The sequence below is a fragment of the Myripristis murdjan genome, chromosome 20 (assembly GCF_902150065.1).
Source record: "Myripristis murdjan chromosome 20, fMyrMur1.1, whole genome shotgun sequence".
In the NCBI taxonomy this organism is placed as follows: domain Eukaryota; kingdom Metazoa; phylum Chordata; class Actinopteri; order Holocentriformes; family Holocentridae; genus Myripristis; species Myripristis murdjan.
The window spans coordinates 2,631,128-2,648,627 of NC_043999.1; the positions used below are offsets into that span (position 1 = coordinate 2,631,128).

The 17,500-nt window shown below is 43.3% G+C and overlaps 1 protein-coding gene across 1 annotated transcript in view; it reads left to right on the top strand.

Annotated features, from left to right (window-relative positions):
* Positions 1 to 17,500, top strand: part of scn5lab (sodium channel, voltage gated, type V-like, alpha b) — a 192,721-nt gene that overhangs the window by 146,439 nt on the left and 28,782 nt on the right. Inside the window, exon 22 of the mRNA XM_030079285.1 lies at positions 9,170 to 9,293. Within this exon, the coding sequence (XP_029935145.1) occupies positions 9,170 to 9,293 (124 nt within the window). The remainder of the gene's footprint in view (positions 1 to 9,169; positions 9,294 to 17,500) is intronic.

Below are 17,500 nucleotides of genomic sequence, written 5' to 3' on the forward strand. Positions count from 1 at the left end.
CGCAGAAATCAGGAGTTGAACAGGGGAGAAAGACTCGTCCTCTTCCTCTCTCTCTTTGTCTTAACTCCTTTAGCCGTCTGAGGATTCAAACCATTAAGGGGATAGTTCATTCATTTTGAAAAGTGTGATATTATTATGCTACACAGGACAGTAGTGGTGCTATGTGAGTGCTGGCTACGGGCTGGAAGCTACAAATGCTAACCGTTAGCCTCCCCCCGGCTAAGACTCTGAAAAATGACCACTTTAATCCACGCAAATTGTTAAATAAACAAAGTTTGAGTTTGATGATGTGTAGCACAATTGTTACCTGTCTGAGGAATGGCATCTGTAATGGTGTTATAGTGTTGAGAAGGGGTTCATGAAACATTTGGGGAGCAGAAGGGAAAAAGGAGCTCGTTACAATATCTAAAGAAAACAAACAACAGCAAATTCAGTCAATCTTCTTCTGTCTCTGTGGCCTCTGATCATCTGGGTGGAGTGGTACAGGAAGTGTGTAAGTTACTGGATTTGTCTGGATGTTGCTAACAGGGAAAATACAGTTAGAAAACAGTAATTCAAGAAAAACTATTGTCTGTGTTAACTCGGTCGGTATATGTGCCTTTTCATTTGGGAAAGCAACACTTTAAAGTGATGGTGAGACTTATTTGAGTGGATTAAAGCGGTTATTTTCAGAATGTTCAAATTGTGTGAACTATCCCTTTATCATAGCAGGAAAAATGCACAGTTTTCACCAGGGATTTCAACTTGCAACCTCACATCCTGCTTGCATAAGACTGTGATGTGAGCACTGCCGCTACTCGAGTCCCAGCTTTGATGACTCGTCTTGTCACACCTGAATATCAGTTACTCAGACTTGACTCAGACCTGAATATTGATGACTCGCGACTCAACTTGGACTTCAGTGCTGATTACTTACACTTGACATTGACTTGAATATTGATGACTCGCAACTCGAATCATGACTCGTCTCGGACTTGAATATTGATGGCTCAGACTTGGGGTTAAACATTAATGGCTTGTTGTTTTATCGTGGACCTGAATGCTGATGTCTCGTGACCCGGCCTGGTCTTAAACATTGATGACTCGTGGTTCAACTCAGACTTGATTAACTCTCAACTTGACATGGACTTCAATATTGATGACTCGGACCTGAATGTTGACTTTTGCATTGAAGGCATGATCTTGAACTTGGGTCTCCATGGCGCCAGACATCAGCTTCACAGGTTTTCAGCATTTCTCTAAATTTAGATCTGATCACCTGACATGTTATCAACTCAGGCAAACATGTAAACAAACTGTGAGCCTATGTAAAAATCAAAAGGCCCAAAATCCAACCTTGGGGGACACCACACACAGGACCACTTATTTCAACAAAAGTATTCATGACCAGTTTGGTTCAGCTGGGTGAACATCTGATAGGATGACGAGTTAATCATTAAGTGTGATGAATTGACTGCTCAACTTAGGTCTTGAAGAACAATTAAAAAATAAATAACATGACCAAAATCCAAAACGTTGAGTTAACATTGGATGTAATAAAAGAGGGTTTAAGACTCAATGTGGAGAGCACTTTGGAGGCACAGCCATGACTTGGTAACTCAGAAATGACTATGGTAACTTTGACATGATGCTGGTAAAACCTTGATGACTCAGATCAGACTTGGTGACTTGCCCATGACCTTGGACACACAGACATGACCTTGTTGATGTGCACATGATCTTGGTGACTTCAACAATGACCTTATGGCATGACTTGGTGACTTGGCCTTTATGTGACTTTGTTAACTCGGACATGATCTTGGCGACTTGGACAATGACTTCGGTAATTCGGAAATGACCTTGTTGTTTCCCACAAGACCTTGATGCCTCAGACATGACTTGGTGACATGGACTTCATGTGACTTTGATGACTTGGACATGATCTTGGTGACTTGAACATGATCTTGGTGACATGGACTTCAGTTGACTTTGATGACTCAAACACGATCCTGGTGACTTGGACAATGACATTGGTGCCTCAGACATGACTTGGTGACTTGGATTTCATGTGACTCTGTTGACTTGAATATGATCTTGGTGATTTGGATGATGACCTCAAGACTCGGACATGGCCTGAGTGACTCAGACATGATATTGATTGTTCACACATAATCTTGGTAACCTTGGTGACTTGGACATAACCTTGGTGACTTTGATGAGACTTTGGTGACTTGGACGTAACCTTGGTGACTTGGACATAACCTTGGTGACTTTGATGAGGCTTTGGTGACTTGGACATGATCTTGATGACTCGGACATGTCCTCAGTGCCTCAGATGTGACCTTGATGAGTGGACATGACCTCAGAGACTCAGACATGACTTCTTAACTTGAGGTTTAGTGATGTGAAGTTTGTGCAGTTGAGAGAAAAGTTTTAGGTCATGGGGAAAAAGAGAGAGAGCGAGTCAGGGTGAAGGAGAGAGAGAAGAGTGGTAGAGCGAGGTAGAGGTTGGACAGCCGAGTGCCTGTTGGTTATCAGGTTACTGGTCAGTGATCCTGTTTGTTTTGCTTTTGTGTGGGAGTCAATCCTCCATTAACACCAACATATTAACACTGATCCTCTGGCTATTTATATTCCTCTCTCTCTCTCTCTCTCTCTCTCTCTGTCCCTCTTTTATCTTTTACGATCGTAATCACTCTTCATTGTCATGTCCAGACTACTTGTGTTGCTGTTTGTCTCGCCTTAACTTAAAATAAATAGGAAAGAAAAAGACCAGTATCTTCCCGACATTAGATCCAACCATCCTCCAACCTTTGTTTTTATTCTTAAATAAAAAATTAAAAATCATATAAAATCGGTAGAAACTGTGACTCTTTCAAAACGCAGCTCCTTCTGCATGTTGAAAGGTTGTACAAAAAGGTTGTACAAAAAAAAAAAAGGTACAAAAACATCATATCAGCACGGAAAGCAGGAAGTGCAGAAATCTGATAAAAATCTGAATTTGGATTCACACAATTGCTCTTAAGACAGTTACCAAAGAAGAATTTCTTCTAAGCTTTTACTTAAAAGAAAAAAACAAAACAGTTTGGAACAATTATTTAAGGTGATGATGTTCATCGTTCAGCTAAGTAAATGTATTGGAGAAAACTCAGTTTCTGGTTACTGCTTTTGTCTGAGTTTATTTTCATGAGACACACACCAAATTAAAAAAAAAAAAACAATGAGAAGCTAGGCTTAAAAATAAAATGTTAACCTTAAAATCAAAGATAAAGTACAACTGTTAATGCTGTGACTGATCTGCTGTGTTGTCTGATTGTTGAGACAGGAGGAAGGTTAAAGTCTTAAAGTTAAGAAAAACCAGAAGGACAAAATTTGAAAACTTTGCCTTCAAGAATCCTAGTCATTCATAACTTGCAAATCGAAATGTTAAACAATATAAAAAGTGTTTTTTGTTGTTGTTGTTGTTGTTGTTGTTGTTTGTTGTTTTTTTTTTTTTAGCAATTTCTAAATCTTTTTAGTAAGACTATAATTATGAAAAAAATGGCTTAGCTTAAGAAGATTAAGGAGGCTTTTGTGAATTTGACCCCTGGCTCTCTGCCCCTTTTGTGTCTCTCTCTCTCTCCTCTGTTACCCCCTCTCTCTCTCTCTCTCCCCCTCTCTCTCTCTCTCTTTCTCTCGCCCTCGCACCGTCCTATATAATTTATTTTTGGGACCCGAGCATCTCACTGTAAATGGAGGCTGTAGAGCTGTTTTAATAGACCTTGTGTTTGCTTATGTAATGATTAAATAGATGACCTGGGCTTTAACGGCGCCATAAATCACCGAGCGTGGCTTTACAGTCTCATAAAGCCTGAATCAGCTGCTGGAGGTGAGCGAGAACAACTGCCAAGGTCAAAGGTCAGACAGCAGTGTTTACAGTAGCAGTCAGCGTACAACTTCTTAACATATTTATCCTGTATCTGTCTGCATACAGCCAGGCTCCGGAAGTGTATTCAGTGTCCTTTTCCAGTATGAACACATCTTAAATACTGCTTAACTGGGGTTTTCTTCTTACACTGCAAAAAAAAAATCTCATTTTAACAAGTCCTTTAGTCTCATGGTCACTGTTCAAACCCTGTTTCCCTTCAAACAAGGTCAGTAATCTGCCAGTGGGATGAGATAATCCCAATTGTTTCCAACCCTAATTACCTTATTCCCAGACTTTTTTTTAAATCAAGTGTCATTTTCTTGATCCTAGTGGGCTGATCTGCCTTATTCTACCTCATTTCAACAGATTTATACTTATGCCTAGAGAAAATCCCGAAATTAAGTGAAACTGCATTAGAAACAATTGGGATTATCTCATCCCACTGGTAGATTTTTTCACTCTGTTTGAAGAAAAATAAGACTTGAACATTAAATCACTTGCTAAATTTCGAGATTTGTGCAATCCAGAACAGAGTTGAGGGTACAATCTGTCCTGGTCCTTTTCCTTAGCTGCTCATGCCGCTTTGACTTGACTTACGGCTTTTGTCATCTCTTTGCTTGTGCGAGACACTGAGATCAGTTTAACGACCAGAATAAAGAAGACATGACATAAAAACCAAGAGATGACGCACTGCATTAAAATTAATCAACAATAAATAAGTCAAATAAACCATTGCAATGTGCTTTAAGAGGTGATTTAGCTGGCTTTAGCTCCTCTGGCAGCACAGTCTCAGTTTACATCAGAATCATGTTTCACCTCATTCCACATTTGTTGGTTTGTTAGATTGTTTGTCAGCAGGATATCTCAAAAAGTTAGGAACAGATTTGCTTAAAGTTGAGCTGATGGATTTGCCACTCTGATTGTCCAAAGTGTGGCGTGGTTGTGTTTTGGTAAATATCCAACATGTGGAGCTGGCAAATTTGTGTCGTGTTAATGGAGGTGTGACTCTACTGAGAGCTTTTCCTGCTTTAGCTGATGTTCTTACCCACAGCAGGCGGGAGTAACAGTAGGATGAGCTTCGGTTTCTGATGGAGGAGTTTAATGAATGGAATTAAAGGGACGAGTCAAACTGGAGTCAGACGGAACAAAACTGGGTTCAGATCAGGTCAGGGTGAAGCTGCTGACTGGGACACGCGACCACAAAACCCCATAATAAACACCTGGGACTGTCTATGTCTGTGTGTGTGTGTGTGTGTGTGTTTGTGCACCGAACCCTTAAAACCCCAGATGCCCTGTTGTAAACGCCTGGTCCTGCATGTGTGTGTGTGTGACTCTATTTTCCTGCAGCTGTGCCAGGTGTATTCTGTCCATGACCGGCATGTCTCTGTGTGTGTGTGTGTGTGTGTGTGTGTGTGTGTGTGTGTGTAAGCCTTCCTCTGCCCTGGAATGGCAGCTTGTAAAAATGCCTGTGACCCCGCTGCTCCGCCCGCCTCTGCAGTGTCTAACCAGGTGACCTTTGACCCCGGCGGGGCTCAGACGTGCAGGTGCGGGGCTGTCTGCGGTGACAGCTGGCAGGGAGTCCAGCTCCGCTTTGATTCTCCCTCTCCGCCGTGAAATGATCCACATCAAAACAAACGCCTGCGTGCATCCTGCAGCCCGGAGACGCTTCACGGCTACATTTAACACACACACACACACGCACACACACACACACAAAAATCTTAGCCAACAGCCTAATCATGTCACTGCTAACCTGAACACACTGTTACCCAGCCAACTAGGCAGCAGGAAAATAATTTTGTTATTCGAAATGACTTACAGAAACATTGCATGCAGTAGGTGAGGCTGTGCATTACCAGTCCACCTTCTCCTCCTCTCTCTCCGTCATGTCCTTCTCTCTCTCTCTCTCTCTCTCTCTCCACATTCACACACACACACACACACAAGCAGCTTCATCATATCCATTTGCGACTGTGGTTTTGGTCGGTTCATGTGTTTTCGAGAGGTTTTTTTCATAGCTTTGGTTTATGCCGCCAAAACTTTTTTTTTTTTTTTTTTTTAAGTGAGGAAGAAGAGGAAACCACTGATGACATCATCGACTTAATCAGAGGAAGTTTAAACATGTTGCGATGCTGAGGTTGAGGTTGAGGTTGTCCTGTGCGATGACGCCGTTACAAACAATAATCTGAGGCAGTCTACAGATATGACGGCCATGAGGTACAGGTGCATCAGATTTACTGAATTAGTAGCATGTGGGTCAGGGGAGGTCCAGGTGGTTCATGTTGGCCAGTGTCAGGTGGGTGCATGTATTAAAAAAACCCTAAACCCTAAAAAAAACTTTCAAATTAAAGTTCTCTGCATTAACACCACCAGAAAGAAGCCGTCATCACCTCTTATTCCTCTGATTGTTCAAACACCGACACTTGTGGTCCGAATGTCGAAGAAAAACGAGCACAAACAACAACTAGTCAGCTGGTTTGCTGTCATTTTACCGAGGTCACAGATTCTGAGATTTAATGTGATGCGCACTGCACCTTTAACAAGCTTTCCTTTAATCTGATTCCATGTAATCAGATTACTGCAGCAGTTTGTGTCTGAGTGCAGAACAGAAGCAGCTTGTGAACAGAAATACATTTAAAACGCTCATTATGAACTTCAGCTGTCAGGGGGATCCGGTCCAAGGCTGCTCTGTGTGTGTGTGTGTGTGTGTGTGTGTGTGTGTGTCTGTGTGTGTGTGTGTGTGTGTGTGTCTGTGTGTGTGTGTGTGCGTGTGTGTCTGTGTGTGTGTGTGTGTGACATTGTCCCATTTTGTACCTCTCTGTCCACGTGTATGTGTGTGTCTTAGAGATTATGTATGTACCTTTGTGCAAATGTGCGCTTGACTTATCCTGTGTGTATAGGTGTGTGTGTGTGTGTGTGTGTGTGTGTGCGTCCAAGGCTGACATTCGTCACAGTGGCCTCTCTCTGTTGCCAGACTTTGAATGTATTCATGAGTTAGCTGTTGACTCAGGTAGTTAGCTCACCTGTCCACACACACACACACACACATACACACACACACACACACAATTCTCACTCCCAGATACTCTTTATCTCTCTTTTTCACACTCTGATACTCTTTTTCAAATGCACACACACACATACCCACACACTCACATACTGACTCTCACTCACTTTCTTTCTTTTGTCTTTCTCTTTCTGTTGTGCACACACACACACACACACACACACACACACACACACACACACACTCATGCCCCTGCTGTGTCTTTGTCCAGATATTTTCCATCTGATCCATCTCTCTCTGACTCTGCCAGATTCGGGCTCAGCCGGCACAGAAAGCTGCTCCACTGTGCCTCCATCTCCCCCGTCCCATTGTCAGGCTAAACTCCCATGATGCTTAGCACACACGGACTTTTGAAGTTGTTATTCGGGGAGGGATTTCCTGACGTCTGCCTCTGTCCAGATTTGACGGTCAGGCTGAGCGGGCTGGGAGGTTTGGAGCGTGACGACAGGACTCCTGTTTATCAGATATCACGTGTCAAATCAGGATAATTTTATTTAAACCTCTCAGTCTCGTAGCTTCAGCTGAGGAAAATGTTGCTGCTGGCAGAAAACAGAAACCAAGTGCAACTACTCAGTCTAACGTTGACATGTTGTCCCCCAGCAGTGGGTTTGAAACTCAGTAGAGCTAATATCTCTGATCCAGAATCTGCAATAAAGAGCAGAAGTGGGTGTGGCTGTGTCAGAGGACACCCTACATGACCCCCTTTGGAGAAACTGCAAAAAATGAAAGTGGGCGTGGCCTGGGTGTACGTGGGCATGGGTGTGTGTGAACGAGCTTGTTGGCCGCCACACACTGAGTCAGGGGACACCTCACATGACCCCCTTTGGAGAAAGTGCAAACAAACATGGAGGTGGGCGTGGCCTGTGAGGAAGTGGGGCGTGGTTTCAGAGGGCGTGGGCGTGGTTTGATCAGTGTGACAAGTTAATATGTTGTTCCTCAGCCCACGACAAATCTTGCGTCAAAATTTTGTGATGTTACACTAAATAGTTGGGACCATCTGTGGCTTTCTGAGGTTAGGCCACGCCCACTGCCACGCCCCCTTTTGGCCAGCAGGTTGCAGTCACATGTTGGTTTCCTTTTCCCCAACACTAATGCAAACACAAGCACAAAAGCTAATATTTGTTGCAAGGTTTGTAATTTATCAATGCTAAAACTTTGTAAAACTTTGTATACAATAATATTATGAACAGGATTATGTGGATTTAGGTTATTATTTTGCATTTTTCATTAGTTTTTATTTTATTTCACTTTGACATTTTTTTTTTCAATTACATTAATTTCGTTTTAAAAGCAGGGTTTCCTAGTTTTTATTTTCTGAAGATGCTTAGTTCTAGTTTAGTCATTATTGTGTAATAGAAACTAGATAGATAGATAAATAGAACTAGATAAATAGAAAACATCATTTCATTTTACAAAAAATTTTTAACTTTGGACAGATGAACAACCCAACAAACTGACAAAGACGAAAACAACGAAAAAAAAAATTCTCAGCACTTTTAGTTCATTTTTGTTTTTTAAATGGACAAAACAGTTTTAGTTAGTTATCTTTCTTATGTAAAGCCTGATTTTTATTTTCATTTCATTTAACAAAAAGGTTTTTTTTTCACCCCAGGTTTTTGTTATTTTGTTGGGTTTCGTTAATGACAATAACCTTGATATGGATACAAATCTACAAATTAAACTGAGATTAATGTGGACACTCATAGTGACACTGGTGCCAGCGCTAATGCTAATGCTAATGCTAATGCTATTAAGATGCTAATACTGTCCCAATAGCATTTGTCTTGAGTGTTAAAAGCTCTTTATGAATAAATCTGACTTGACTGAGCTTAAATCCCTTTAACATTTCAGGTTAGACTTTATGCAGCAACCGAATTGTGATTGGTGGTCCTGAGGGGTTTTCAGAGGGCAGCGTGTTGATTTTGAGATAATACCAGCCAATCACATGGGAGTAAATGGTTGTAAATGGTTCTTAGAGGTTGGTGTGTGTTGCTTCTCTCATCAGATTGGTGCAACCAGCCAATCAGAAGGCAGAGTGTTGGATCTGATGAGGTTCAAACAGTCTCGAGTTGGTTTTCTCTTGTTTTCCTCAGCAAAAACCCAGAACAAAAAGCAAGAAAAAGGACGGCAGCCTGTCAGACAGTCAGAGGAGAGTGCAGCGGATGTGATTAAGCGTGAAAGGTTCTGATTGGTTCCTTTTCTCTCGTCTCATTCAGCAGAAAGATGATATCAGCCTATCAGAGGGCAGCACGGTGGACCTGAGGAAGCCGGGCGAGGAGGAGGACGAGTATTCAGAGATGGCTGAGGAGGCCATGGACCCTGACAACTGCTTCCCTGACAGTAAGCACACACACACACACACACACACACACACACAGTCCATGCTGAGCAGTGGGACCAGCTGTGGGTGCAGTGTATTGCCGAGCGCTGTTTGTTCACACTAATCGAGTTGTACAGGACGAGTCAAAGCCATTCCAGCCGGTCGGACGAAGCTCGCAGTGAGCAGGACAGCCGAGGCGGCGAGGTCGGACACGATTTCCAGTTTCACACACACGGTTAGGACACACATATTGTCAGCGACCTAGAAAAACACAGAGTCTCTTAGCTCCATGTCGCTGGCTGGCTTTCCAGTTGCATGTTGTGAGTCAGAGTTTCGGAAACGCTTCAAGGACCGTTCCTGCGGGATTTAGCACCTTTTTTTTTTTTTTTTTGGTTTGTTTTTTAGGTTTTCTCTCCCTTTTAATGTTTTTTTTTTTTTTTTTTTTTTTACATGCCCCACAACTAAAGACATTTTAAAACCACTTCTTCATCTCTCACTTCACTGTTTTGTGCGACTGTGTTGCATTCAGGGAACCTGTGGGAGACACATCTGTTTCTGTGTCTGTGAAGTCAAAAGATGAGCTAAAACAAAGACTCTTCCAGCAGTTTTAGTCTGTAAAACCATTAATTAAAGTGATTAAAGTTAGATTTTGCACCGTTTAAAATTGGTGAATGGATCAACTTTAAACTCAGGGCCGGGGACCGCTCTGTCCAGGCGTCATCACTTTCACGGGGCTTCCTGCGTGGCGGTGCTTTCGGGCAGCTGATTGGTGTAGACATTGTGCCTCGTTTGCACACATTTATCATTTTGCATCCAGAAAGCATCGCTGCAGCCTGCAGACGTCCCACCTGTCTCCATGCTGGGACCCACGGTTTGGAAATTGCTGCTTTAGATGCCTGATCCACAACTTTTACAGGGAAAATTGGTTCTTAGTGATGTCAGATCTCCACCCTACTGGAAATATAGATGTGCTAAAAATAGTGGAAGCTGGTTTTGAATTTTGTCATTTAGCAGCTCCTGTGGCCAGGAGGCAGAAAAGACAGTTTCCTGCCCTGTGGGTATCTGAAGACATGGTTGTCAGAGAGCCGTTGTATTTTTAAAGTCACTGAATCAATAAAAACATCCTCGAACTCGAAGACGGTATTTGTTTGTGTGCAAAACTCTCGTGACGCCGCTTCTCCGGTGACATCCCGGTGACTTTTCCTTTAATAGCAGGTTAGGAGTCATATAATAACCAGATATTCAAACTGAGAGCTGATCTCCAGCAGCTGAAGTCAGCATTCAGATCCCTCAGATGTGAGTGAGCAGGAAGTTCACCGCCGCTGAGCCGAGCGTCTGACAGCCACTGACACTCCCGTGCTGATGCTGGTGTTTCACTTCATCAGCGGTGCAGCTCCTCATCCTGAGCAGCTTCCAGCGACAGGTCTTCCTTCAGCAGGTGAGCGCCCTGCTGCAGGGGGCGACCCTCCGCTCACGGGACGGTCCCGTTAAAAACAAGCCCGTCCCGCAGGCCGCACGCCCCAGTACTCTCATTATTAGATTTATGTATCTGTAGAGACCAGCCCAGGTGAGAAGCAAACACCTTGTTTCCCTCCTGACTCAGCCGCTTTCCTCCTGCAGCAGATTTGTCTCAGACTCACTTCAGCCAGCAAACATGGAGAGAGAGAGAGAGAGAGAGGGTGGGGGGGGGGGGGGGGGGGGGGGGGGGGGGGAGCTGAGGAAATACAGAGACTGGACGTTTATCAGACCCCAGTCAACAAGCAAGGAAGTACAAAACCATCTACATCGGCCGGCGTTTGTCACGTATCATAACCAGGGATTAACGTAATTAATGACATTTCCTCATGTTACTGAAATTAATTAGCTTTTTGTGTACTACATTTAGTAATTTTAGTAATTTTAGTAATTTACTTTTACTAAAGTACATTTTTGTTTGAGATTTGTCCTTCAGTTCTTTTTAAAATCACATCCATTACAGAGAACAAATGATCTGTGATGGACCTTTCACAATAAAAGCTCAGTCAGCAAAGATTAGAAAAGGAACCTGCTTCTTCTTTGTTGCTTCTTCTTTTTGTCATTTCCAATTTTCACAATAAAAGCTGCACCACGAAACACCAAAAAAAAAAGGTAGACCATTTAGACTCGACTGGCAAACGATGTGCAATAAGTATGGACGATGAGAACCATGTAGACTCAACCATCATATGATGTGCTTATCCCACATGTGTCAGTTGAGTCTACAGGGTCCTCACCTCAGTTGAGTGTAATGTCCCTTTAAAAGCATGTAGTGTGCAGCGTGTTCTCTCCTCCTTTTCTAACTGCATGGAAAAGATCCCAGCGAACACAGTTACTGTTTGGAAAAAGGAGCTCAGTCACTTTTACTGCCAGGACATTTGACATGAGACACTTTGGACTTTTACTGCAGGACATTTTTACTGCACTACTTCTACTTCTACTGCAGTCACATACCAGCAGAGGAACAGTACTTCTACTTCTACTGCAGTCAGATACCAGCAGAGGAACAGTACTTCTACTTCTACTGCAGTCAAATACCAGCAGAGGAACAGTACTTCTACTTGAGTAGTAATTTGCAGAACTCGTTCCTCCACTGCCCGTAATGACATACCGTATTTCACCAATTAATCGCCCGGCCGCAAATAGCTGCTGGGTTCTTATAAACGCCTGGGGTCTGCACCCATTTTTCGTATTAAACGCCCACCCGAATAACCTGCATTATATTGAGGTAAACCCAAAATAAGGCTATTCACCTTATTTTTGCAGAAGTAAACAGTTAGCCGCACAATAACTGTGCGGCACTTCCGTTTCCTGTCAAAATAAGAGCGCTAGCTAACGTTAGAAAAAAGGGTGTACCGTAATCTTAAATGACCGACTGTAAATATGTTGGACAGTAGCTGTCATCACAGTAATGGCCTGGTGCAGGTCTGGTGCAGGTCTGTGGCAGGTCTGTGGCGGCTATTCGCCTGCAGCGAATAGCCGCCTGGTTCTTTTAAACACCCGGGGTCCAAGTTGATTTTGCATATTAAATGCCCGGGCGATTAATTGGGGAAATACGGTATATGAACATTTTCGGATTCGAGTTTGGTTTTTAGCGCTGCAGTGTCACAGCGGTGGCAGTTCGGTTTGGTTTGGGCACCAACACGGCGAGGTTAAGGTTAGGAGAAGGTCGTGGTTCAGGTTAAAACACTTTGTCGTCATGGGAAATGGACACCGGTCTCACTTCACACGGTGATCGAGCTCCTGTTTCCCACGTCAAAGTCCTGTCTTTTACTCTGCCGCTCTTTATGCTGCGCCACCCGAGACGTCGCCTGCGTTACGCCGAGAAAACAGAAACATGGGGCGTTTCTGACCGCCTCGAACAAACAGTTGCTCTTCTTGTTGATTTTCAGGTGAAATCCATCACCACCTGCAGGAGGCGCTTAACAAATTTTCTAAATAACACAGGACAGGACAGGAAGCTGCCGCCGGGGTCATCCTTCCGCTCAAGGGACGGTCTTGTTAACCACGCCTGTCCCGCTGGCCACATGCCCCAATACTCTCATTATTAGATTTATGTATCTGAAGCCAACACCTTGTTTCCCTCCTGACTCAGCCGGTTTCCTCCTGCTGCAGATTTGTCTCAGACTCAGGAGCAGGAGGAGACCAGGCAGCAGCTTCATGTCTGTCCTCCAAGGTGCACCAGTGCTCCTCAAGGTGCTCGGGACAGTCGCTGCAAGATTACACATTTATTACATGTTATTAGTGAACTGTTATTGCAGGTTTTATCATGTGACATCACGGCAGGAAGCTGACACGCCTGTTTTCAGAGGCGTGTGGCGGGGAGGAGACCACAGCGAGACGGCGGAGTGGAGAAAAAAAAATCACAGCCAGGAGAGGCGGGGTAATATCCTGAGAGAAAAACTCAGATATTCTCTGAGATTAAAATGGTGAATTTACGTGAAAAAACTCACAAATTTATGAGAAAAAAAGATAGAAAATTCCAAAATTATAAAGTCACAAATTTACAGGAGAAAACGTAGAAATTTTGATATTGAGGTCGTACATCTATGGGGAAAAACTCACAAATTTATGAGAAAAAAACCCTGAAAATTCTGAGATTAACAAATCACATATTGACAAGACAAAAACAGTGAAACCAGTTTGTCCTCCTCCTGTGGATCCAGTCTGAAGGAAATCCTGCTGGTCTGAGTCCAGAACCCCAACCTCCTCCTCAGCATCTGGACTCTGAAGAGACGTTGCTGTGACTTGGGCCGATTCAGAAGAAAACAATCTGCTGATTCTGGGCTCAGATCAGCAGGATCTCCTTGTTCCTGAATCCCATGTCAGAGTAGAATCTGCTGAGGTCTTCAAAATGAAGCCTTTATAAGAATATTAGAAAGATAACTGTAAGAGAAACTATTTTAGAGTTTTTTGCTTGTAGTATTACCCCTAGTATCAGAGTACACACTAGTGGCCCTAGCACACTGTTGTACTACAGTAGCTGAGAGGGAACAGAAAAAAAACCAAAAAAAAATCTAAAATAAAATTGTTTCAGTTTGTAAACAGAGCAGGACGTTTTATCCTGAAATCTGTGGAAAAGACGGGACATCCTGATGAGGTTGATTTGAATCTGGGACGACAGATTTAAGACTCTGGAAGATTTTTTTACTGAGATGTTGCTGGTTTGCTGATTCTGCTCTGGATTACTGGCAGATTGCACCGCAAAAAATTAAAATATTAGCATGTGTTTAAGTATCACGTGTGTGTGTGTGTGTGTGTGTGTGTGTGTGTGTGTCGTCCCAAGCTGAGAATGTGTTGAAAGACGGCGTGTGTAATTTTTGTTTATGATTAAAAAGGAAGTGAAACACATCCTAGTCGGTTTCAACAGAGACAGGATTTAGGATTTATTCAACATCCTGACATGTTGCTCAGTCTCATCACATGTGTGTTCACATGTGTTTTTTAAAATAATCTGCCGGTGGGATTAGATAATCCCTGCTTGTTTTTTGCACTTGGAGTTTAGAAGCTGAGGCGTCCGTCCGTCTCTGCCTTCACGTCTCCGTTGATTTTATTAAATGTCCAATTTGTACGCACTTCTTTTTCACATCAGCCGCAAACAACCTGTCAGCAAACGCAGAGGAGGCGGCGGCGAGGCGGCGGCGGGGCGTCGGCGGGGCGTCGGCGGGGCGTCGCTCTGTCACCACATAATCTGATCGGAGCAGGAAGTCCTGCAGGCGCGTTGCTGAGAGGCACTTTGGCAGATGTTGTGCCAACTTTGATCGGTTCAGAAGATCGATGTGTCCGCCGCCGCCGTCCCAACACGCCGCCCGCTTCCTCCTGACTCAGCACAAAGCACCGCAGCGGGCGAGCGAGAGAGAGAGAGGGAGAGAGAGAGAGAGGGAGAGAGAGAGAGAGAGACTGAAAATAAACCTCTGCTTCGCTCCACAGTTCTGTCTCAAGCTCGGCTTCATTATTAGGAAAGATCCATGATGGAGGAAGGAAGGAGAGAGGAGGAGAGGAAAGGAAACAAGGAGAGGAGAGGAAAGGAAACAAGGAGAGGAGAAGAAAGGAAACAAAGAGAGGAGAGGAAAGGAAAGGAAACAAGGAGAGGAGAGGAAGGGAAAGGAAACAAGGAAAGGAGATGAAACAAAAGAGGAGAGGAAACGAGAAGAGGAGGGGAAAGGAAAAGAAAGGAAAGAAAAGGAAAGGAAAGGGAGGGAAAGGAAAGGAAAGGAGAGGAAAGGAAACAAGGAGAGGAGGGGAAAACAACGAGAGGAGAGGAATCTATGAGATGAGAGGAAAGGAAACAAGGAGAGGAAAGGAAAGGAAAGGAATCAAGGAGAGGAAAAAAGGAGGAACAGAGAAAAGGTTAAAAAAAAAAAAGGTAGACAAAATTCTCTCCTAACAAAGCCTCCGTTCCTTCCTGACACAGTCCCACAATGCACCAGTGCCACCAATCTGCTGATGCAGCAGTGTGTGTGTGTGTGTGTGTCTGTGTGTGTGTGTGTTTGTGTGTGTGTGTGTGTGTGTGTGTGTGTGTGTGTGTGTGTGTGTGTGTGTGTGTGTGTGTGTGTGTGTGTGTGTGTACTGGGAGCACTGGTTCCTCTGAGTCGACCAGCTGATGTAGAAGTGGGCCAGAAAACTGACAGCAGCAGAAGGCAGACACCAGCTCTGTGTGTGTGTGTGTGTGTGTGTGTGTGTGTGTGTGTGTGTGTGTGTGTGTGTGTGTGTCTGTGCTGTGTAATCATGGCATGGACGAACACACAAACAACAGCTTGATGTTCCTCTTCTGTGTGTGTATGCGTGTGTGTGTGTGTGTGTGTGTGTGTGTGAGTGTGTGAGTGTGTGTGTGACAATAAGCACTAATAAGAGCAATAATAAGAGAGTGTGTGTGTTGCTCTGAATGGAGCTGCTCCACTCTGCTAATCACTGATCAGACAGGAGGCTCTGACCAATCAGAGAGCAGCGTGTGCAGGTCGGCGGTGCGTTCAGGTGCACGTCAGACGTTGTTTTCTCCACGCTTCGAGCCGGTTTCCTGCCTCGTGTGTTCATGAGCTGAAGATCAGCGTGCACTGATCTGAGATCCACTGTAACTCTGATTTTACTGTTTAAACACTGCAGCTAGGGCTCTCTTACACACACACACACACACACACACACACACACACACACACACGCACACACACACACACACACACAGCTTGCTCCTCTAATCTCTATTTAGTTTTTCCTCAAGTGCCTCACATCTAAGATTTAAACATGAATACACACACACACACACACACACACATATGCGTGCAGATATTTACACACAAATGTGCATGCAAACACACACACACAGACACACACACACACACACACACAGTAATCTGTGCTGACAGTGGGCATTACATTAACTGGCCCATTAGGCCCCTAAATGCCAGCTCATTGGTTAATGTTGTGATGCTGCACAGTGTGTGTGTGTGTGTGTGTGTGTGTGTTTCTGCCTGAGCGGGCAGTGTGTGTGTAGCTCAGACTGGCATGTGGGATGTAACTGAAAGGTCACAGTTAGATTCCTGCGGTGGGCGGGGCTTCCTGCCCTCGTGCCCTTGAGCAGCGAGCTGGACTGAAGCTGCAGGCAGAGAATCTCCCCCGGTCCGAGCAGGGAGATGAGCAACCAACCAATCAATCAATCAATCAATCAATCAATCAATCAATCAACCAATCAATCAATCAATATGTAACATCAGATTAAATGGGAAGAATATGAAAATAAGTATAAAAAAATGAGCTGAAACTGGCCAAAACACAGGAAAATGTTTCTTACTGTCACATAATTTAATAATGTAATAATATTAAATATAAATACGGTTATAGGACATTTTTCCAAAGTGTTTTGATAATGTTTCCGATAAATTTCAGATTTCAGCTCATTTTGTTTTTCTTCTTTCTTCTTTTTTCTTTTCCTCTTTTCTTTATCTTCTTTTCTTTCTTTTCTTTTCCTCTTTTCTTTTCTTTTCTTTTCTGTCTATTTTTAGTTTGTTGGACTGTCTTTGATTTATTTTGAGAATTGTGGGGAAAATTTTTGGTACTGATTTTTAGAAAAATTAATTTATTTTATTGTGTTTTCTTATAATTTGATTTTTTTTATTTTTTTGCAGAAGTATAATTAGAAATATAATTTTCTTGTATTTATCTGATTATTTATTTATGTAGTTATTTATTAATTAATTTATTGATTTATTATTTGTTTTGTTAATTTCTGGTAATTTTCAGCAGAATGTCGGGCGAATAAAAAATAAAAAGAAATCCACTGAATTTTGCTGAGACCCTCCCCGTGTGTGTCAGCTGGAAGCAGACGTTCAGATCTGTGTTCAATAAACACCACGGGCTTTCCTCACACACACACACACACACACACACACACACACATACACACGCAGTAAATCTCTTTGTATCTTTATTAGACTCTCTCTCTCTCTCTCTCTCTCTCTCCCTCTCACACACACACACACACACACACACACACACAGATAATAACTCTGCCAAGTGGGCTGATTGAGTGTCAGATTACCTCTCGCTCATTTTCATTGGATTACCCAGCCGGCCTATCAGGGAAAAGCCTATTAGTCACCATGGAAACGGAAAGCCGGGTGCAATCAGAGCTCTAATTACCTGAGGAGAGAGGCTGTGTTTACATCCTGTTTACCACGCACACACACACACACACACACACACACACACACACACA